Raw genomic sequence first — 23,171 nt, 5'->3', positions numbered from 1 at the left:
TAATCTAACTTTCCACTACCTGGTGCTCTCTAGATGTTTTCTGACTGCAGATCCCATCTGCCCCACCAACTGAGGCCAATGGTCAGGCATTTTAACAGAATGAATATAAAAAGAGCCCTGCCTGGATCAGAACAAATGTCTATTAGATTCAGCTTCGTGTTTTCCCACCATAGCCAACCAGATGTACGTATAGGAGGAGCCCACACAGCCAGGGCATAAGCACAGTAGCCTTCTCCCCTTGTGGTTTTTCAGTGACAGGTATTCAGAGACATGTTGTCTCTGGTCTTGGAAGTTGTACACAGCCTTCATGACTAGGCATGGGGGAGACATTTGATTCAATTCACATTGGTTTGCAAAACTACCTACTTCGTAAGAACTAAAACACGGCCTTTGAAATTTTCACTTCATATTTTGCAATGCTATTTTCCAGCTAAGCAATGTGTACCAAAGGAAAAAAGAGAAAAAAGAGAAAGATTATAGTAGGGCAAAGGGAGCATAAAAAGGTAAAGGTACCCCTGACCGTTAGGTCCAGTAGCGGACGTCTCTGGGGTTGTGGCGCTCATCTCGCTCTATAGGCCGAGGGAGCCGGCGTTTGTCCACAGACAGCTTCCGGGTCATGTGGCCAGCATGACTAAGCCGCTTCTGGCGAAACCAGAGCAGTGCACAGAAATGCCATTTACTTTCCCGCCAGAACGGTACCTATTTATCTACTTGCACTTTGATGTGCTTTCGAACTGCTAGGTTGGCAGAAGCAGGGACCGAGCAACGGGAGCTCACCCTGACATGGGGATTCGAACCGCCAACCTTCTGATCGGCAAGCCCTAGGCTCTGTGGTGTATAGTAGGGCAAAGGTAGAATAACTATGCATATATTCATTAAACTGATGTGCATTACATTTGGGGAAATTGCTTTGCAAAAAAAAGTGTATATCAGGCAAAATTGCATACAAAATGTGTATATGAGGAGAAATTTGCACTAAAATGCTGGTGATTTTCATGAGGACTCCCCCCCCCCAAAAAAAATATATATATATATTCACAAATTGCTGAGGTAATGTGGAAGACTAAACTTAAGATTGGAAAAATACAAAACAGAGAGAAATTGAAACTGACAGATTTGTCCATCTTTACTCATCACTAGTAACATTGACTGCCTTTCCTCCATGAATTTGTCTGTTCTCTTTTTAAACTCTTCTAAATTTGTGGCCATCACCACATATTGTGGTTGCAAATTCTATAGTGTGACTTTGTGAGAAAAATAACTTTCTACAGCACAACACACATAGTTATAAACATGGTGTTATTATCTGTGTTCTTGTGGAAAGGATTTGTGGCCTTCATTGCACTGGATCTCTCCAGGCCAAATGACAGCCTCATTCTATTGCCAGATACAAAAGAGTAATTGATTCTATGAACAGCGCTAGAGTAATGTTTTGATGGAGCAATTTGTCTTTTCCATGATGGCTTTTTTGGTCCATTTGTTAATAATATAACTCCAACACTTAAGTGGACATCCTAAAGAATTTATTTACTCTTTTTTTCTCCTTTGAACTCTGAGCATCCCAAATTGCAGCCTACATGTCAACATGAAATATCTTCTTCATTAGTCTCAAAGCAGGCAACCACATTTTGAAGCAATACAAAAGCATTTCAAATAACGCATAATGAAAAATAAGGATTCCCCTTACAGCATTTCCTGCTATTAAGATGAACCAGTTCTAAAAATGCCGTAGCAAGAAAGAAGCTTTATTTTTCCTGGGAAATACTCGGGCTCTGATGATGTCACAACTCTGCAGAAGAGTTTTTTTAAAACCACAACAACACATATTTAATGTAATTCGCACAAAATGTACATATTCCTTTCTGTTGTAAGAATGGCAAGATTTTTGGGATTCTAAAGTAATCTAGGATGCTTGACAAATTTGTGGATATCAGGTAAGACTGGTCTGATCCATACTTCCTAAACTGTGTGAAGCAGGACAAAATTATCCATCAGCTTTCATGATACTAACTCGGTTTTTGACTCAAAAAATATAGAGGAATAGGTTTGTGCTGGTTTGGGCCAATGGCCTATCTAGTCCAACGTCCCGTTCTTACAATGGCCAGCCAAATGTCTTTGAGAAGCTTGCAAGCAGAACCTGAGGGAAACATCACTCTTAAAACTTCTGGTTCTCAGCAACTGGTATTCAAAGGCTTATTGTCTCTGATAATGGAAGAGAATATAGTCATCATGGCTAGTAGCCACTATCCTCCATGAATTTGTCTAATATCCTTTTAAAGCAATTCAAGTTAGTGGCCATAATGACATCTTGTGAGAGCAAATTCCACCATTTAACTATGTGCTGTGTGACGTACGTTATTTTGTCTTTCTCAACATACTTACAAAAATCATATTTGAATAGAAAAAAAGGTTAGAAATGTATTTGAAGGAAAGGATGTTCCAGTATATATGTCAATGTAAATATATGTGTAAATGAATAAATCCTAGATCAATGCAGAAACAGGATGATGATAATAATAATAATAATAATAATAATAATAATAATAATACCTTTATTGTCAATGTACAACCTGTGTACAATGAAATTAACTGAGCCTCCCCCCCCACAAACATTTAAAGATATCTGCATTTAAAGGAATTTGGGAAAGAAATAGATCGATTCACTCATCCCTAATTTAAAACATTAAGAAGTCCAACAATATAGGTCATGTAACTTAATATTACAATTCACATCCAAGTGATTTAGAATTAGCCCAATAACAGATATTCATACCTGGAACAGCTGGTGAGAAGTTGATTCCTACACTATTAACTTAGCTTTCCCAAATCTTGTACCCTGTGGATGTTGATGGACCCCATCTCCCATCATCCCTGACCATTGGCATTGGTGGACTTTGGGCTCTCTGATTTGTATGATGCTAAAACGTGCTAAAACATAAGGCAGGCTTAAGCAGTATGTGGACCGAGAACTGCCAGAAGTGCAAGCTGGATTTTGAAGGGGCAGAAGAACCAGAGACCAAATTGCAAACATGTGCTGGATTATGGAGAAAGCTAGGGAGTTCCAGAAAAACATCTACTTCTGCTTTATTGACTACGTCAACCACAGCAAACTATGGCAAGTTCTTAAAGAAGTGGGAGTGCCTGATCACCTCATCTGTCTCCTGAGAAATCTCTATGTGGGAAAAGAAGCTACAGTTAGAACTGAATATGGAACAACTGATTGGTTCAAAATTGGGAAAGGAGTACGGCAAGGCTGTATATTGTTTTACTGCTTATTTAACTTATAAGCAGAATTCATCATGCGAAAGGCTGGGCTGGATGAATCCCAAGCTAGAATTAAGACTGCTGAAAGAAACATCAACAACCTCAAATATTCTGATGACACAACCTTGATGGCAGAAAGTGAGGAGGAATTAAAGAACCTCTTAATGAGAATGAAAGAGGAGAGTGCAAAATATGGTCTGAAGCTCAACATCAAAAAAATGAAGATCATGGCCACTGGGCCCATCACCTCCTGGCAAATAGAAGGGAAAGAAATGGAGGCAGTGAGAGATTTTATTTTCTTGGGTTCCATGATCACTGCAGATGGTGACAGCAGTCACGAAATTAAAAGATTCTTGCTTCTTGGGAAAAAAGCAATGACAAACCTAGACAGCATCTTAAAAAGCAGAGACATCACCTTGCCGACAAAGGTCCGTATAGTTAAAGCTATGGTTTTCCCAGTAGTGATGTATGGAAGTGAGAGCTGGACCATAAAGAAGGCTGATCGCTGAAGAATTGATGCTTTTGAATTATGGTGCTGGAGGAGACTCTTGAAAGTCCCGTGGACTGCAAGAAGATCAAACCTATCCATTCTTAAGGAAATCAGCCCTGAGTGCTAACTGGAAGGACAGATCCTGAAGCTGAGGTTCCAATACTTTGGCCACCTCATGAGAAGAGAAGACTCCCTGGAAAAGACCCTGATGTTGGGAAAGACTGAGGGCACAAGGAGAAGGGGACGACAGAGGACGAGATGGTTGGACCGTGTTCTCAAAGCTACCAGCATGAGTTTGACCAAATTGCAGGAGGCAGTGGAAGACAGGAGTGCCTGGCGTGCTCCGGTCCATGGAGTCACGAAGAGTCGGACACGACTAAATGACTAAACAACAACAACAAACTACAACAAAACTTGGTGCCCCCACCTCTTGCACTTCAATCTACAGCATTGTTTTGGTGCCCACACTGTGCCACCCTAAAACCACCTTTGCCATTGGCTATGCTGGCTGGAACTGAAAGGAGCTGGAGTCCAGCAATTTGGAGAAATCTGCTCTAACTCTAGAGCACAGAAATCTCTATTTAAATGAAGACTGAAGTGAGACGTCACTAAAATGTGAGAAGTGTAGCTAGCATGGTGCCCCCCAGATGCTATAGCACTCCAAGTCCCATCAGCCCCAACAAGCTTTTAAATTGAATTCTGATTCTTTAAAGTGTGTGTGGGTTTTTAAATAGTTCTTTTGCATTGGGTCTTCTGCCAGTGACTGTAGAGATGATTGTAAATTAAGCAGTATATATATTGTTGTCAGGGAACTGCCATCGGCTCAAAGTCAAGAGATAGAAGGGCAGTTGTGTTACAGGGAGCCTCCAAAAATCTTGTGAAGCAGTTCCTCTTCCGGAGAGGAGGAAAGTGGAGAAGAGGTGCAAGGACCAGAGGATGCTAGGAAGAGCCTTAACACCGAGCCTGAGCAAGCTGGAGAGGCGGGGAGCACGCCCTTGCCATCGGCCATCCTGCGCAGTAGTTTGAGGTGCAGGGAGGGGTGGAAAAGGCTGGGGGAGGTACAAAAACAGACCACTCCCGGATTCTGCTAGCGATTGAGCCAGACATGAACTTAGGACGCTTTTCACTGTAAATACTTTGCACCAAAATAAAGCCTGTAAAAGACAGGTCGGAGCGTTGCCTGGTTACTCTCGAGCAACTGCAACAGCACCTGACAATTGTTGAAACAAATGCAGAATAAATTATAAAATCAGAACTTTGCGGCAGGGGCTGGGGAGGTGGCTGACAATTACAGAACCATGAAACAAGCCACTACCTTCCAAGGCTGTTGATCCAAACTTTGACAGCCTATCATCTCAACTGGCTGCCTACTCAAATGCTAGACTCTCCAAGGAAGCAGAAGTTGTGTTTGTAAGGGAAACAGAACTCCTGAAAGAATGGGAACCTCTTGAAAAATCCAGGTAACCAGAATAATTTTGCTTTCAGAAAAACACACAGCAACAATGAACACACCATTTCTTTTTACTTTGGAAGCGGCAGCGTGGAACAAAAAGAGAACTGTCTTCATTGTGTAAAGAGGGACAACAACCCTGTCATTTACATCTTCTTGACTTGAAGCCAAGTCTTGCCTGCAAATTGACTGTAGGGCTAAGAAATCCCATTTTGCACCGCCACTGCTGTTTCTGAAGGCAGATGAGGGGTGGTGGTGGTGAGAATTGTTTTTCTTTTGCTCATTTTAAAGTAGCAAACGCTTCCCCCCTCTTTGAATGGCTGTCTTGCAAATAGGCTGCAGTTATCTGCGCTGAAAGTCTAGCATTAACTAGCAGGGCATTGCAAATGTCAGACACTCACTCCTTTTGCATCCCAGGAAGACAGATAAACACTGTTATTTGAGTTGCCGCTGAATTGGGCCTAAAGCAACATTTTGAGTCAAATGTGGAGGTTCCTGCTTAGGGGAAACCTCCAAAGAATTTTTCTCTCTGTTGTGTGTGTGTGTGTGTGTGTGTGTGTGTGAGAGTGAGAGAGAATTGAGCTGCTACTGAGTTCTGCCTAAAGTAAAAATTCAACATAAATGTGGATGCTTCTGCTTGGTTGTAATATTGAGGAATTTTCTGCCAAGCAAAAAGAGTATCAATTCGACAAGCAATAAATATATTTTCTTTCCAAGAGGAAGTTGCAGGTCCCTACTAAAACATTAGGCACATATTACAAATAGGCTTAGTCAGTTAGGTCATCTGGGTAAGTGCTATTACTGCCCCCCCCCAATGGAGCAGAACCAAAGCTCATATCAACAAGATGTTGTGGCTTCATTGTTGTGGGTCCAGCTCTCCTGAGTTTCCTCCCAATAGAAGTCAGAAAGGCACCGTTCCTGATAGGTTTCAGATACCGAATTAAAACTGCTCTATTTCAGAAGGCTTTTCCATCATGAATGTTTCTCTGTTGTTTCAAAATTTTGCGATTTTATTTTCAAAAAGATTTTCAATTTCTGAGGTTTTCAATTTTGTATATTATGTTTAATTTTTTTACTACAAGCCACTTTGAGACCTAGATAGTTAAAAGTGGGATTGTTTATTTAAATTGTAATCATTTATTAATGCATAGTTGTAACCCTTCTTTTTTTCCAAAATGGTAACCTCCACAATTAAGAAGAGGAATACGAAAGGTGCCCTTCATGATGCCACCACCAGAATAGATGTACAGTAACGAATTTGGGAATTAAAGCTTAGATTATTGGGTGCATCTTATGTTACGTTTTATAGACATGGCTTCACCCCATCCTATATATATATATATATATATATATATATATATATATATATGCCAATATAATGTGAGAATAGCAATATCAACAGCTAAGTTTGAGAAAATACATGGGGGATTTCTTATCCAATGTTTTCTTTCTCACGTCATGCTTTATGGACACTTCCTGAGCACTTGCAAGAATGCAAGGTCATATAACCCAGTCATTATATCTGCCTTTGGGAAGAGTGGAGTTAATTTCTCTGGTTGAGAGAGCCAAAGAGGGTGACAGTGCCAGGGGTCACGGGGCTGTAAATAGAATACTTTTTTTGCAACTCAAAACTGTGGCATTCATTTGCAACAGCTGTTACTGTGATGAAATAAGGTTCCGCTCACTTGTAAGGTAAAGCAACAAATGATCAAGAACACTGAAACCATATCCTGTCTTGTTATAAACACATCTGATACTGCCAGCTTCTGGAATAATAGGAGACATCTTGCCTTGAGAGGCAATGAACACTTCCTTGCAGCCTTTGTGAAAGTGCATAACCAATCATATTGTTATTAAATGCTGCTCCAACTACCAGTATTCTCTACTACTTCTGCCACAACCTGTATCCTCCTTCTCCTGCTCCACTACTAAATGACCCAGAACAATTCAGTATGATCAGTACACCTGGCCACTTCATTCTTCACCTCTAACTCTAGATCCTTTATGAATAAGTTAAAAATCATGGATCCCAATACCAATCCTTGGAGGACTGCATTCAGAGAACTGTCCATTTTCCCCATCTCTTTGATTCCTCCTACTGAACCAAATCCTGATCTAAAGAGGACCACTCCTCTTATTCCATAGCCAGGAGTCTTTGATGAGGTACCTTGTCAAAAGCTTTTTGAAAGTCTAAGTACACTATGTCAGATGGATGACCACTGTTTGTATGATTGTTTTTAGAAACTCTGATGGGTTCCTGAGACTTCCCCTTGCAGAAGCCCTGATGGCTCTGCTTCAGCAAGTCTTCTTCTGCATACTTGGTTATTTTACCTTTAACAACACTTCCCACCAGTTTTCCTGAGACAGTTGTTAAGCTAACCAATCTGTAATGTCCAGTATTCCCACAGATTCCCCACTGAATTGCCCTTTAAAAATTGTTGTTGCATTGGCTACTTTCCAGTCCTCAGCTATGGAGGCTGTCTTGAGGGACAAGTTACATATTTTTTTGTTAGAAGAACAACAATGTCACATTTGAATTATTTGAGAACCTTTGGGTGAATGTCATCTGGGCCTGGAGGTTGATCAGTTTTTATTTTCTCTGTTAGGCCTAAAACTTCATCTCTCATCACCACTATCTGCCTCTGTTCCTCAGGTTGCTTTACTGCAAAAGTTAGTTCTTGCACTGGAATCTGCCTTTTATATTCTGCTATGAAGACAGATACAAATAATTCATTCAACTTCTCTGTAATCTCCTTATCCTCTTTGGGCACACCTTTGGATCCCTTGTCATCTGAGGGCCTAATCACCTCCCTAGATGGTCTCTTGTTGCTAATGCATTTAAATAACTTCTTGTTGTTGCTCTTAATGTTCTTAGGGACGTGCTCCTCAAGTTCTTTTTAGCATCATCTTTTTTCATTACATACTCTCTACTGGCACTTTATTTTTTGCTAGAGTTTTTGTTAAACCATCACTGCCACCATATTAATAGTGGGAATGGAGAAGGAATAATAGGATTCAGAGATTAGCCCCACCCCCCACTTCTGCAAGCGAGCACCGAAAAAATACTCAATAGCATGGAGGAATTATTCTGAATTTTTGTAGGATGAATAACTAGGAAAGAGACTAAGCTGTAAACATAAAAATATTTTTCCCCAAACACCCACACCTCCACACCTACAACTTACCCAGTTTTTGCAAAACTTGTCCAGTACTTCAGAATAGACCTACTCAGAGTTTCCTCCGCCTTGGTGTAATTAGCTCTTCTCTCTAGAGGTAGTCCAAATACAAATTCTATTTCATAGCCATGTGGTACTCCCATCCACTCTGGCCAAGGTAGTTTTGAAGATCGGTGCTCAAAGAAGTATAAGAAAGCGTTGTTCTGTGCCTCGGCAAAATGTTTTACAAACTCCACGGTAGGACATATGAAATTGTAATCTCCAACGATATCATCCATAGCATCACGGTAATTGAAAGGGATCTGCTCTTCCTCCCAGTCTGTATAGTGAAAAGCAATAGATTCCAATCCCACTTCACTTGTTTCTGGGAAGGATAGTGCCAAGCCTGCCCAGAATTCTGTTTCATTGATAAGGCTGTTGTTATCTTTGCTGAAGCCAGGTGCTCCGTACACAAGGAAAGCCGTACCTTCATCTTTGTTCACCCCCAACAAGATCTGTGTTTGTTTAAAATTCCCATTCTTCAACAAGGTTCCAGGGAGATCAGCAAGAAAATCACCATCAACTACTGGAGTGAAGTACAGCTCTAAAAGAGCCCTGTATGGTAAAACAGACACTTCATTGGCAAGTATATCCTGGGGATCTTTGCTCTGAAGACAAATAATGATCTCTGTTTCATTGCTACTCGTACAGTGGAGGAGTTTAGCTAGAGCTAGAGTTCTCCGTGTTGCTTCAGAGGGTAGAAGTGCACCCCAAGGGGCATTCCCAGCACCGCTTTGCATGATTGCCCTGGTGAAGAGAGGATGGCTTTGTGGAGAAAGGAGATGGTAGCTGACACCTCCTGCTCCAGCACTCTCTCCAAACAATGTCACACTTTTAGGATTGCCACCAAAAGCTGCTATGTTGTCTTGGACCCACTGAAGTGCCAGTCGTTGATCAAACAACCCTGCATTTCCTGGAGCATCTTCGTTCCCCGGCAAAGCCAAGAATCCCAATGCTCCTAACCTATAATTCATTGAAACGACGATGACTCTCTCAACACGGGCTAGAAATCTGCCATCATAGACATTCAACGAGGAGGTCCCAGTCTGGAAGCCGCCACCATAGATCCATACCATGACAGTTGCATTTTTAGGCTTGGGTGAAGGAACCCACACATTGAGGTAGAGGCAATCTTCACTGAGGTTTGTGTTGGGGTTCCACATCTCGGATCCTGAAAACCCAGGGAAAGTATTGTCTATGTTCTGATAGCAAGAGTTTGCATACTTGGTGGCATTCCAGACCCCTCCCCATTCTTCCCGAGGCTGCGGCTTTTTGAAGCGAAGTCGCCCAACAGGTGGAGCTCCATAAGGAATCCCGAGGAAGGCTGAAACTGTTCCACCAAGCACAGGCAACGCCAACCCTTTGACTCTTCCACTCTTAGTAGCAACGACGGTGTCATCTTGAGGGACCACCTTCTTGACAAACATGTACAGCACAAGAAGCCACATGAGAGTGCATGTTCCATTAGGGTATATCATGTTTCCTGAAATGAAATTGGAGGGGGGATATGTTTTCAGTGCAGCAATGCAAGAGGTGACTGCATTCAGGGGGGGAAATGTGCTATAGCCTTAAAGCATTAAAAATCACAAAATAGTAGGCATACCCTGGGGAGACCAAGAAATGAGCCTTACACAGTAGCTAACTTGAGGACCTAAGACCAAGCTCTCCTAGTGCTTTGAATTACAAATGTAGCCAAACAGGAGTGGAGAAAAATGAAAAGCATTATCCTCATCATAAGACCACAGGAAGTTGTTGTACACAGTAGAGGCAGGATATTGGTCTATCTAGCACAATCCTACCCAGAGATGGTGGTGGTGATTGAATTTGGGACCCTGTGCATGCAAGGTAGATGTTCTGCTACAGCTATCCTCATCCTCCCTGAGTGACCACATATCGGGGGTTCTGTCATAGTGGATTTCCTCCATTGGTAGGGCATGTAACGCTTGAGATCCCTTCCAGCTTAATGAACCAACCATTTTCACTTATAGTCAGCTTCTCCCATTTCTAGTCAAATTCACCAGGAGTGCTTTCCTCAAGGGTGTCTAGCGCCCTTTGAGACTGGTAAGGCAGACCAACACTAGTTGGAGCTTCAGACAGACAGGCAGAGCAACCTAATTCTAGTTTTGCCCACCCTGATGAGGTCTACAAGGACAATACAGAGACTATGGAAGAGCAAGGTTACATGTTCATCACTGCTTCCTGTAGAAATGAGTTCCATAGTCTAGCTGTGTGCTGTATGAGGAAGTACTTTCTTGTTTCTGCCCAGCTTGATTCAGACAAAAGAATGCAGAGGGACCTGCAGACTGAACTATTTGGTTACTTCAGAGGATCTAAAAGAATTAGGTTGACACCATTTTGAGGCATTTCATGGAGAGCAAAATATCCATATCTTATGCCAAGTCATATTTTTACACCAAACTCATTCCTGGAAACTTTGTGTGTGTTTATTCATCACGCCACTAATGATTGCGCTTTCTTTCATATCGAGTTTTCTTTCAGGAGTTATGTTTGAGATTCAGGCCATGATATTGACCTTGGTAAAAAAAACACCTCCAAAATGATATTGCAGTAACTTGGGCGTTGTGAGTAATTTCTCCTTGAGGAGGGTGAAAAGATATGGGGGAAACGAAAGAATTCTGTGTCCTCATTACTGTCATTGTAAACAGTCTGTTCTAGGTTATTGAGTAGTACTTCTATCCTTAAAAGGAGCAGAGTTAATTTCTGTGCAAAATACAGCTGTGTGGCTCATTGAGGGCCATTTTGCTGGCTGTCTGCTTACAGTTGAAAGCTGAGAGTGGAAAATAGGAACATTTTTGCTTGAAGTGCTTCCTAAGTATGCGAGAGCATCAAAGGAACAGAAGGAGAGGGGGATTATCAGAGACAATATTTCACAGATTCAGTCGAATGTGAGAGCAAATAAAAAGCCATGGCGTACAGGCCAAATACTGAAGGAAAGGATTTAAAGTAATAGTAGACTTTATGTAAAGCCTCTTGGGGCGGTTCATAAAGAACTGTAGAGCATGATAAAGGAGCATTAATCTATCCTTAAACTTTGCTCACCTAAGATCTTACCGGAAACTGCACACCTGTGAACTTTGTGCTTGCCAGGTGTTTGGCGATGACACTGGGCTTGCATGCAGAATGCTTGCACAAGGTTTTACATGGAGATCCACAGCCCCATGGGCATGATATTTTCACAAATATATGCATTTTTTGTACATATCACTTGGCTGGGGAAGATGTTCATTCAATTCTTTGTTCCCCTGGGTGGGTCATGCCATTCCCCTTGCCTTCAGTGTTCCTGAAAGTGTCCTGCTATGCCCATTGACTTCAACATGCCATCACAACATTCCACCAAACAAAGGCTCACAGAGCAGTTTACATATCAATGAAAATATGACCGTCTCTATTCTCAGGCTTACATTTGAAGATACCTGACACAAAAGGGAAATGGATTGGGGCAGAGAAGGAGATAAGAAAACTCAAGTGCCAGTTGTCATTTACAAGTCCTTCTAATGACTGGGCACGAGACATGATTTAGAGCACATCCACATGGTGATTTAGATGGATGATGTGTTGACAGAAGTGACCAAAATCTTCTTGGAGATGTTACGTTAAGTAATATGTTTGATTGTTGAATGTGTAACTGTATGTCTAGAGGCAATGGATAAAACAAACACCATTGGCTGCACTGCTGGCTAAGTGTTTAATGGTTATTGTATTCACAGTTGTTTTAAAACCAATAAAAATTATTTTAAAAAGACAAAAGCAGTGACATAGAAGACAATGGGTACAGTATTACATACACACAAGGAGCACAGAAGTAAATGGGCATGGCATGACATACCCATAGAAACCTTATGATCAGAGCACAGGTGGCCAGGCATGTGCTTGTTTAGAGGCACTCATTTAATTAATTAATTAATTAATTAAATACACTGTCCCTTTCTACAACAGATTGGAGCTCATCCCCAAGTAAATGTGTTTAGCATCAGGGCAGGAAACACAAATACTTTCCATTCCTAAGTGGGGGAAATAATGGTGAAATATATTATTTTGTTGTACTGCAAATGCCTGAGAGGAGGAAGCAAAGTAGGATGACACACACACACAGTAGTAAAGTGGCTATGTTGGTGAAATTCTGTTTCTTGCTTTTCTGTTTATAAATGGGTACTTTTAAGAAATTATAATATGCATATGAGGGAGAGAAGTAGGTGGCTCTCAGCCTTTTCAACATAGTTGGCAAAAGACTGAGTGACTGATGGGGCTTTTTATGACTTGAGAAGAAAGCAAGCTGATTCCTAAGCGTATCAGATTTCAGCTTGCCTGCCTACACCCCACCAGCTTCTTCAGTGAGGCTGCAGTCCTAACCCAATTTATTTGGGAGTAAGCTCCATGGAATTCAACAGGACTTCCTTTACTTCCAGAATGTTGAATTAATGTGGAGGAATCATCAAAAATCTATGAAGAATGTTGCCTGCCCTGGTTTTGATCTCTCTCTCTCTCTCTCTCTCTCTCTCTCTCTCTCTCTCTCTCTCTCTGTGTGTGTGTGTGTGCCTAGAGAGAGAGCGTGGGTTTCAGTTCGGGAGGGGGAGATAGATGTAAAATGAGTAAGATTACCAGGCTTAAAGGTTGGGCTTTGGTTTCAAACTGCAGAAGGTACAACAGGCAATTTGATTCAAGAATTGATTTGCAAGTTAATTATCAACAGTACACATACAAGTGAGCACTGTGGAGGCTATCTTCTGAGCAAGATAAGGAGATTAAAAAGTGAAGAATCAGGAAAGGAGGAAAGGAGATTGTGAGAGGTGGGTATGGAGAACTTTGCACTGTATCCAATGCACATTTACTCAGAAGTCAAACCTATCCAGATCAATCCTATTTATTTCCTAGCAAAGCATGCCTATGATTTGCAGGCTGTTTTACCTTGACTTCTTCCAGTCTTCCTGTGGCAAATAATATATACATGATTAAAAAAAGAAAGCAACAATATATCCGGGCTACTCATCCCTTCACACATACTTCTTTTCACAAAGTGGACATGATCCTGTTAAAACTAACTAAAGCAGTGTGTTGTGATGACTTCACATTGCACACACCTCAATACACATTTCAATGTCCCTGTGGGAATGCAAATGGATGGTGATAATGAGCAATTAACAGCCTAACAGCTACACAACTTCCAAATAGTTCTTTGAAGAATCGAAGGCAATGATTTCTGCAAATGGTGAGAACTGATCAAACAGACAAGTTTTTACTAACAATTTTGCCATCAAATCAAATAGGCCATAACAAACTGTAATTATTTTCCTTTAACTTTTGCATTAGTCAGTGATTACAAATCCCATGCCAACAAGGAAGCACCATTGAGGTCAATGGGTTTCTTCTCAAGTAGGCACAAAGAAGCAACACAATTCAGTTCAAATTCTGCCGAATTAGCACTTCCTCAAACCACAGGCGTCATTCAAAATTTGCACTTTTCCGAATTTTGCAACGCAATTCACCAAGCAAGCATTGGATACAAAAGGGTATATACTAGTGAATGGGCATAAAACGTGTGTGTCAATGAAAATAACATAAAAATGCATTATATTAGGGGAAATTGCTTGCAAACTTGTATATAGCATGCAGAAAATGCTGAAGAGTTTTCATGATGTGGAAATGTGAAGAGCTGAGTTTAAGATTGGAAAAATAAGAAATTGAAAGAAATCAAAACTAAAAGATTTGTCCATCCTTATTCCCAAGTAAAGGCGAAGGAAGCTGCGTCCTAATGGTATTCTAGGACACAGTTAAATATACTTTAGTCCAATTAATTTCCACATGATGCAAGTACATAAAACAATGTTCTGGCTTGCAGCCAAGTGTCAGCTATTAAATAGGCACACTGGAACCACACATAATGTTGTGCATGTCACAATTATCCCTATAACAGCTTGTGCTGACTTATTTTTTCCTGCATGATGGAGCAAAGCACTCAAGAGCAGGTACAAAGTTCCCTTTCAAATATTTTCCAAAAGCCAACTCTCAACTAAAAGTTAAACTGCCATTGTTTGGTATGAAATATTTGAGCCTGTGCTTAGGTTAACGTGAAACAGACTGAAGAAAATAAAACTCACTTTATTACTTCCAGAACAAAAGAACTCAGAAGATTCTTTTAGGCTGTCATCCAAATGGAGATACATTGGTAAATGCATCTACTTTTCTTTTCTTTTTAAAGTTTTTTTCCATTAGTCTTTATCCATGAAAGTTCAACAGAACAGACTTCGGTATTCTCATTCAGTGAAGCAATACAATTTATTTCAATGATTGTTTCCTCTCCTTGCAAATCTTTAGCCAACCAAGAAATCTATACACAAGGCTGTGTAATCTCTATTTAAATTCAGCAGATAGTTGAATTAATAAATGATTTTTTTTTAGTTCAGTTTAATTTACTTAGCCCAGAATCCATTGAATAATACTATGGTTCGATACACATGCCTGCTTATTTGTTCCATCAGTTCCATTTGCAGAATAGACTTTGTATTCCCAGCAGAGCAACAAATGGACAGAGCATAACGTTTTAGTAGACTGCAATTCCCATACAAATCGAGCTTAACTATAACTTATGCTGATAGAGATCAACGTAAATAGAGAATCTCTTACCCCGTTTCGTATTACAGAGATGCCAAAGTGTGTGTGTTTTTTAAGATCCAAGATCTTTAATACTTCAGCAAAAGGCAGTGTTCAGCTGCTTCTTTAATGCTTGCAAATTGGACTGTGCTGACATTATAATGAACTGTTTAAGAGAAAGCTCGCGAGACTTGGCAACAGCAATTTGATCTGAAAGCAGGCGGTCTTAATATCTGACATCTGCTCAAAGGAGAATGCCATCATTGTTGAAAGGCTTTGCAGTTAAGTCAAGTAGGGAATCGGAGCATTCCAATTTTCAGGATTTCGTCAGGGACAGGGAAATGAAGGAAGTGCACGCATATTTAGAAAAGCCAGTCCATTGGAAGTACAAAGTATAAAAGCAATGCAGCTTTTCCCATGCCTCTTTCCATGTTTAGTAACATTCACATGCAGGTCTAGAGGAATCATTGTTATCATATGAGTGGTTGGTGGGACTACAGACTTTGTTTGGCACCATCACCAGTATGGGGTGGGTGGGAGGAAGAGAGATACAATGATAATGCAGAAGAGAAATAAATTTAAATTAAATTCAAAATAAAACACACTCCAGTTTTGTTTTGTGTTAGATGATTTTTAAACCGCCCTTCATAGAAGCCCCAGGATGGTTTACAACAAAGTCAAACAAGCTAAAGGTAATACATAAAATCCCAGGTGTACAACCTGACATCTGGACCACCTAGCAGGGACTTATTTAGATCCCCCCTGCAATAGTGTTATTTTCCATCTCTCGGGTATGGAGGCTATCATTAAAATGCCCCACAATGCCCAGAAGCAACATTATATGGGGGAATTGTGACGAATTAAAGAGGGAGCTGCAAGCTACCTACTGCCAATTTCGGTACTGCTGTTGTTCGTCACCGCTACTAATACCACTGAAATTTCCTGCGACCCACCAAAGGCACTATGCTCGTTCGTGGAGCAGACCCTATCCAAATGCTTTTCAGGAATGCACTTTTCAGGAATGGTTAGATTGGTCTCAACTAGGGTAAGGGTCTTTTCAGTACTGGCCCCGACTTGGTGGAACACTCTATCACAAGAGACTGGAGCCCTGTGGCACTTGACATTTTTCCACAGGGCCTGCAAGACAGATCTGTTCTGCCTGGCCTTTGGTTTGGACTCAGTCTGACCCTTATGTTTCCTTCCCCTTATGGTTTTGATTTATGGGCTACGTTTAAAATGAGGCTGCATTTAAAATTGTATTTTAACCTGTATTTTAAATTGTTTTTTCCCCCCTCCCATTATGTTTTTACTGTAATTTTACTGGCGTTACCGCCCTGAGCCCGGCTCTGGCTGGGGAGGGCAGGGTATAAATACATAAATTTATTTATTTATTTTATTATTAAGCCACTTATATGTGCCTTTTTTGTATGTGTAAAAAGTGTAAGGCAGCATACAAAAGCATGAAAGGCATACAAGACATCATAAAACATTAAAACAGCATAAAATACAATTCTACTACAAAGCGTGTTCACGTGTTACAGTCATTGAGTGTGCCATCTTTGTATATGTGCACACATGGAGTTGATCCTTAAACTCATAGAATCATAGAATTGTAGAGCTGGAATGGACAACCAAGGTCACCTTGTCTAACCCCTGCAATGCAGGAATCTCAGCTAAAGCATCCAAGAGCGATGGCCACCCAACCTCTTCTTTAAAACAAAGAAAGAAGATGCTGGCTTGGCTGGTGTTGTCACCTGTGACATTGTTATGTACTGAGTTGAATAGGATCCAAAATGCAGCAGTCTGATTGGTCCTAGAACAATAGGATCCAAAATGCAGCAGTCTGATTGGTCCTGGAACAATAGGATTCAGAATGCAGCAGTCTGATTGGTCCTAGAACAATGCAGCAGTATGATTGGTCTGCAGGAGCCATCCAATCTGGCTCCAGATGGAAGTGAATCCACAACCTGATTGGCCTACAGGAGAATTCCGGAATTAGCCAATCACGTGCAGCCCATTGTGTAAATAATGTATATAAAGCAGATATTCTGGGGGAACTTCCATTCCTCCTCACCACTATGAGCTGAATAAAGAGCATGAAATCCACTCTTGACTCCGAGTATACTTCAGACATCATCTGTGTGAGGGGGGGGGGGTGTTTGCAGATTGGAGGAGATGGAGGCAGAAAGACAGGAAAGCATTTGATTGGATGCAGCTTTCAGCGGCTGTTCAAGTTGCACCCTATAAAACAGTCTTCTGGCTTAAACGAGTGTCTGTTTCTCTTCACACACTGTGTGCGGGAGGACTACTCTCAATCTGAATTTAAATTTGTGAATTCAAGTCAGGAGAATGAATGTCAAGGAGGAAGAATGGTACAGTCCAAAAAATACTGTGCCATCTTGGAACAAATGTGTCAACATTCTGGAGCTTTTTAATTTGCATAAATCTGACATTGTTGGAGTGACATCATTGTGTGAACGCAGCATAGATTTTTAAAAAGCATTTCCTCCTTTCTTGTTAAAACAGCCTGTGCTCCTGCTTCTGTCACTTTAATTGGTCAAGGTGAGGACAGTTTAATTGGGTTTACTCAAAGCTGTTGACAAGGTTTTCTTTTTAGATCTGTCCTTTTTCTCTCTCTTTAGCTCCTAGTTTGTACAAAATTATGCCAGTGCTGTGGAGAAGTGAAAAGTTTGCACTTAAAACACTTTTTTAGCCTCTAGCTGAGTCTTTAGATTTTGTTTGCTGCTCTGAGTGCATCTTTAGTGCATTTAAAAACTCTCCAATGAGTAGTTTAACACTTCCATGCTCCCATGAATGCAAATGATGTTGCAGATAACGTTTTACCTGAATAAAGTAGTAAATGTAAATGCTTGGGAAGGGAGATTGGAACCCACAGTGGGGACTAAGTTGCAATTATTGTTGTGATTATTACTTATTCCTTTGAGCCCAGTAGTGCTGAGAATGGTGGAACTTAAGCTTACAGAAACTGGGAAGAAGAAACCACATGATATACTTCAAAAGAAGCAAGGCACACAGGATTGGCGAGTGTATTTGGAAGTGAGCCCCATTGAGTTCAATTGTATGCTCTCCCAGGTACATATGTATAGGCTTGCAGGCTCAGTTTTTATTAAACCTATGAAGCAGGGATGGGAGTCTGGACCTGGGTGGGCCGCCAGCCCTGTGGGCCAACTTTGACAGGTGGCGAAAGTTCAAGTTCAAAGGGGTTCGCTGTAACCACCAATCATAGAATTGTAGAACGGGAAGGGACCCTGAGGATCATCTAGTCCAACCCCCTGCAATGTAGGAATATGCAGCAGTCCCACATGGGGATTGAACTTCTGACCTTGGCGTTATCAGCACCATGCTCGAACCAACTGAGCTACCCATCCGAAGAGGAAAAATGTCTGCAAACCTCAGAGTCCAAAGGGATCTTCAAAGGGGCTCACAGTCTTCTTTAAATAAATTTATTTATATTTTCAGATTTGCAAACAATCAGCAAGCAAACAAGTAAAACGATTTCCATAAGATTTCCTTGGACTTTCCCCCTCCCTTTTGTGGGCCCTTATCTTAACTTTTTCTCCTGCATCTTCTCTGTTAGTTCAGTTTCATTAAATCTCCGAAAAAACCATAGTCCAATGTTTAACTACAAATGTCATTCCAATCCTACTAATAATTTTAATTGTTTACAATGATTTTTTAAGGCAAATTATATATTTTCCCCATTCCTTATTGAAATTTTGATCATCCTGATTCCTAATTCTTCCAGTCAGTTTTGCCATTTCTACATGACCCATGAGTTTAATCTGCCATTCTTCCCTGGTAGGGACTGTGGCTCCTTTCCAGCACAGCCTTGGTAATCTGTGGATAGTGATAGTCTTCACTTGAATGCTGTTATTTTAACCAGTAGGCAAATATACTCATTCTACGTGCCAGTTTTATAGCTTTGTTTTTCATCTTTTAATTTTCATAAGTTATAATTGCTCTCTCTGTTACATTATAAAATGAAAGAAAAGCAAACATTACAAAACAATAAAAAGGAGCTCACAGCCCGTGAAAGGGGTGAGGAACAGCATTGTACAGCCAATCCTATTGGAGCTCATTGACATCAATCAGCTGATTGGTGCCATCCACACAGGGCCGTCTTAAGCATATGTGACACCGGGGTGCAAAGATCTGCCCGGCGCCCACCCCCACGCCCAGGTTGCCCAGAGTTCTTGACCTTTTTTTAGTGGGGGGAACCCACTAAAAGGTTGTCAACCTTTTTTTAGGGTGGGCCGGCGAGGCGTACATGGCAGAGCTGGCCTGGCCGGCCACCTCAGCAACAACAGAGGAGCCCGAGGAGGTGGTGACAGCAGAGTAAGGGCGGACCAGGTGCCGGGGGGGGGGCAAGCAGATCCCAGCGCAACATCAGTCAGGCTTGAGGCAGCAGCCGCGAATGAGCGAAGCCAGGCACCTGATGTGAACTGACTCTCGATGGCCCACCAATCCCAGGTGCGCAGTAGGGTGGAGCTGGTTGGCTGCCTCAGCAGCTCGCTCGCCCACAACAGAAGAGCTGTGGCACTTTGATGGGCTCTGATCCACTTGGCTCTTGTTGGCTGTTGGCTCTTCCCAATCCCTGGACTCCAAATCTCGGCCCAGGACTCTTGGCCTGCCACCCCTGAAAACCCGGCGCCTGGGTGCCCCACACCCCTAGAACCTATGGGCAAGACGGCCCTGCAACAACAAGTCCCACTTGCAAAGGAAGATTTGGGGCCTTCCTTTGTTCCTCTGTAGCCATGTCTTTACTTGTCCCACACCTCATGTAGGACAGGTGGGTGGTGTGGAAAATGGCCTTGCAGGTCAAACTGAGACCTGTGCCAGGAACCCGTGGCCAGATGTCCCCCACCACTACAGTAAGTAAGGCAAAGTTAATATGATCTAAAATATTTAGGCAGAGCTTTACACTTTTTTTTTGTACTACATGAAAATTCCCCAATAATTCTCTCACAATGAAAAAGTGAAATAGATATATGTTTCTGTAGAATAACTTTCCAATATTAGGAAAGTTCATGCTACTTACCTGCTCATTTCAGCAAATGGGAATATCTTTAACTATATTACAACCAGTGAAAGACTTATTTTATATATATATATGTCAGTATATCATGCAGAGCTATAATTTTCTCTTTATTGCTCTAATTATAGCTGGTTGTAAAAAAATTACTCATTAGTAAAATTATAAGTTGCTAGTTTACAGAAAAAAATCGGGAAAAGACTGTAAATGAAAAAAAATGGTTCTTGGTATAGTTCTTGTCATAGCTTGGTATTTCTTATGAATATATTTTTCTGGTATATTTATTGCACATAAATAAATGTATTATTTTGCTGTTTGCTGGGCACTTCTAAAAAGCTTCCTGGTTAGCCTGCATAGTCTTAAAATGTACTAAAAATGAACAAAACAAAATAGAAGCAACTTCAGAGTACAAACTCCTTTCGGAACAGAAGGCTCTGTCAGTCTGTGAAAATGCAATTGGTGTGTGATCATGAAGATCTCATTATAAACATCTGTGAAAAATTTCCAGGAATATGTCACGATTTCTGCATACTGTGTAAGTATATCACGGTACCATCTGCTTAGAAGACATGGCTTGTCAGAAGGGTGTGTTAGTGGGAAAATATAGTAAATGTGTTCACGTATGCAGATATATTGGATACATAAAGCGTGCCACTGAAAATGACTTCAAAACAGGTTGGTTTTAGCGGAGAGCAAAACATAAGGACATAAATAGCATAATATGGTGAGATCTTTGAAAATCTCCCTTCAGTGATGGTGGTCTGGGGTCACGTAGTGACTGCCTGTGCAATCTGAGTCTTGCCTACTCAGAAGTAAGTCCAAATTAGTTTAATGGGTCTTAGCAGGGCTTTTTTCTTTCTAGAAAAACAGTTGCTTGTTGACAGTGGTACCTCGGGTTAAGAACTTAATTTGTTCTGGAGGCCCGTTCTTAACCTGAAACTGTTCTTAACCTGAGGTACCACTTTAGCTAATGGGACCTCCCGCTGCTGTTGTGTGATTTCTGTTCTCATCCTGAGGTAAAGTTCTCAACCCAAGGTACTATTTCTGGGTTAGCGGAATCGGTAACCTGAAGCATCTGTAACCTGAAACATATGTAACCCGAGGTACCACTGTACTTATAACAGTCATTTAACAATAATTATTATTATTTAATAGGAATAATAATAATAACAATAATAATAATTTATTTATATCCTGCCCTCCCCAGCCGAAGCCGGGCTCAGAGCGGCTAACAAAAAGTAACACAACATTCTAAAATCAATTCATTTTAAAATCAATTCAAAATCAAATTAATGACAACCATTGTGCTAGTGTTCTGTGAGGATTACCAAAGGAGGGGGTCAGACTGTGCCTTGGCCAAAGGCCTGGTGGAACAGCTCTGTCCTGCAGGCCCTGCGGAAAGATGTCAAGTCCTGCAGGGTCCTAGTCTCTTGTGACAGAGCGTTGCACCAGATCGGGGCCACAGCCGAAAAAGCCCTGGCTCTGGTTGAGGCCAGCCTAACCTTCCTGTGGCCCAGGACCTCCAATATGTTTTTGTTTGAAGACCGTAAGGTCCTCCGTGGGACATACCAGGAGAGGCGGTCCCGTAGATACGAGGGTCCTAGGTCGTGTAGGGCTTTAAATTTCTCTATTTGTGCATTGCATCATGGCTATTACAGTCTAAAAGTGTCATCATCATCACAGGATATTACAGTACACAAAAATGTTAGCATTTCCTTTCCTTATTTATTTGATTTTTATACTACCCTTCACCACAAGAGCCCAGTTCACAAGATCACGTGATCTGTGATCACAGATACCACAAGACTACATAGTGTGCATAGCAATGTGACAATATGTGACAATGGTAAAACCATCCTAGTACACAATGAATGAGTAGGGGGTTCATCAAAATCAAAGCAAATTCCCAAACTACCACAAAATTTTAAGGAGAAAATAGGAATATGACAAAATAGCCATATTTGCCTTGCATTATAGTGGTTTCAAATTTCAGTGGCCAGGGAATATGTTGCAGAAAATGTAGGCTTAGCTTTGTAAGAAACTTGCATTCTGATGTAAATTAACAATAAGATATTGCTATGAAAATCCCTCTTGTCAGAATAATATGTGAAATGAATTGTTGGGCACCTCAGCTCATCTGCCTCAGGCGTTTGACATTACATACACTTCTTTTTATTTTGTCACTTTATAGGTTGGAGCTGTTAACAGGTGGGTTCCTGACATTACATATCAAGTTGGTAATAGCTATGGAGCCGATAACAAGTGGGACTGTTTGTCATGAAGCCCTGCGCCAGTGTGAGCTATGGAGCTATTAACACATCTGCTTTTGACAGGGGACCTTTTAACAACATCTTCACAAGTCACCTGATATAATACATGTGTCAATCCATTCTACAAAATGGCGAAATGGATTTTGAAGCAATGCAGGGGTGCAAGGACAGTGACTGCCATGAGGTAACCTCTCATTAATGAATCCCTGACACAACAGGCGCTGCAGCCTCAATAACTGTGAAATAATGATAAAAGTGGGGAATGACCAAATCAAAGATGAGGAAATAAGAAAAGATCAAATCACAAAGAGGGGGCGGACGGCAGACTAAGGTCTTCTTAACTCTCATCCTGTTATATCCAGAACAAGATGAGACAAATCATTTATATATGAATAGGTGGTAAGGGGAACTTCCTATTCTTTTTCTTTCCTCAAAAGATGACCCGTTACTTTTCTTCACTCCTTAAGGAGGGGACAGGAGTATAGTTAAGGGGAAATGATTCAGGGAAAGGGTTAAATATGCCCCCTCCCCCGGCTGCTGCTATTTCACTCTGGATCACTTGATCCTACTGGCTATGCTCACCTGAGTCTGATGGCTCCAACCTGATGGTCCATGTCTGAACCACGGATATTTACGTTTCTATACAGGTTCCCCTATGCATTTAGTCACCTTGATCATGCAAGGGTCAAGTCATATGGGGAGCCTAGGCATGCTACAGGTGACTCCCAGTTTCAGACCTTCACCAGCAGCATATGGTGCAACAGGACCACCGGGAATGTGATGGAGATAGAAAAGCCTTGCAAAATGCAATGCTTCCTTT

At 41.2% G+C, this 23,171-nt stretch overlaps 1 protein-coding gene across 1 annotated transcript in view; it reads right to left on the bottom strand.

The window, feature by feature from the left end:
* BCHE (butyrylcholinesterase) overlaps positions 1–15,189 on the bottom strand; it is a 52,696-nt gene extending 37,507 nt beyond the window's left edge. The window contains exons 1-2 of the mRNA XM_081190317.1: positions 15,062–15,189; positions 8,390–9,902 (exon numbers count right to left, since the gene is read on the bottom strand). Of these exons, the coding sequence (XP_081046443.1) occupies positions 8,390–9,897 (1,508 nt within the window). The 5' untranslated portion in view covers positions 9,898–9,902; positions 15,062–15,189. The remainder of the gene's footprint in view (positions 1–8,389; positions 9,903–15,061) is intronic.
* Positions 15,190–23,171: the final 7,982 nt, after the last annotated feature.

This window comes from Podarcis bocagei, assembly GCF_964188305.1.
Source record: "Podarcis bocagei genome assembly, chromosome: 4".
NCBI lineage: Eukaryota > Metazoa > Chordata > Lepidosauria > Squamata > Lacertidae > Podarcis > Podarcis bocagei.
Note: the sequence above shows the minus strand (reverse complement) of the source record. Positions and strands in the feature narration are given on the sequence as shown.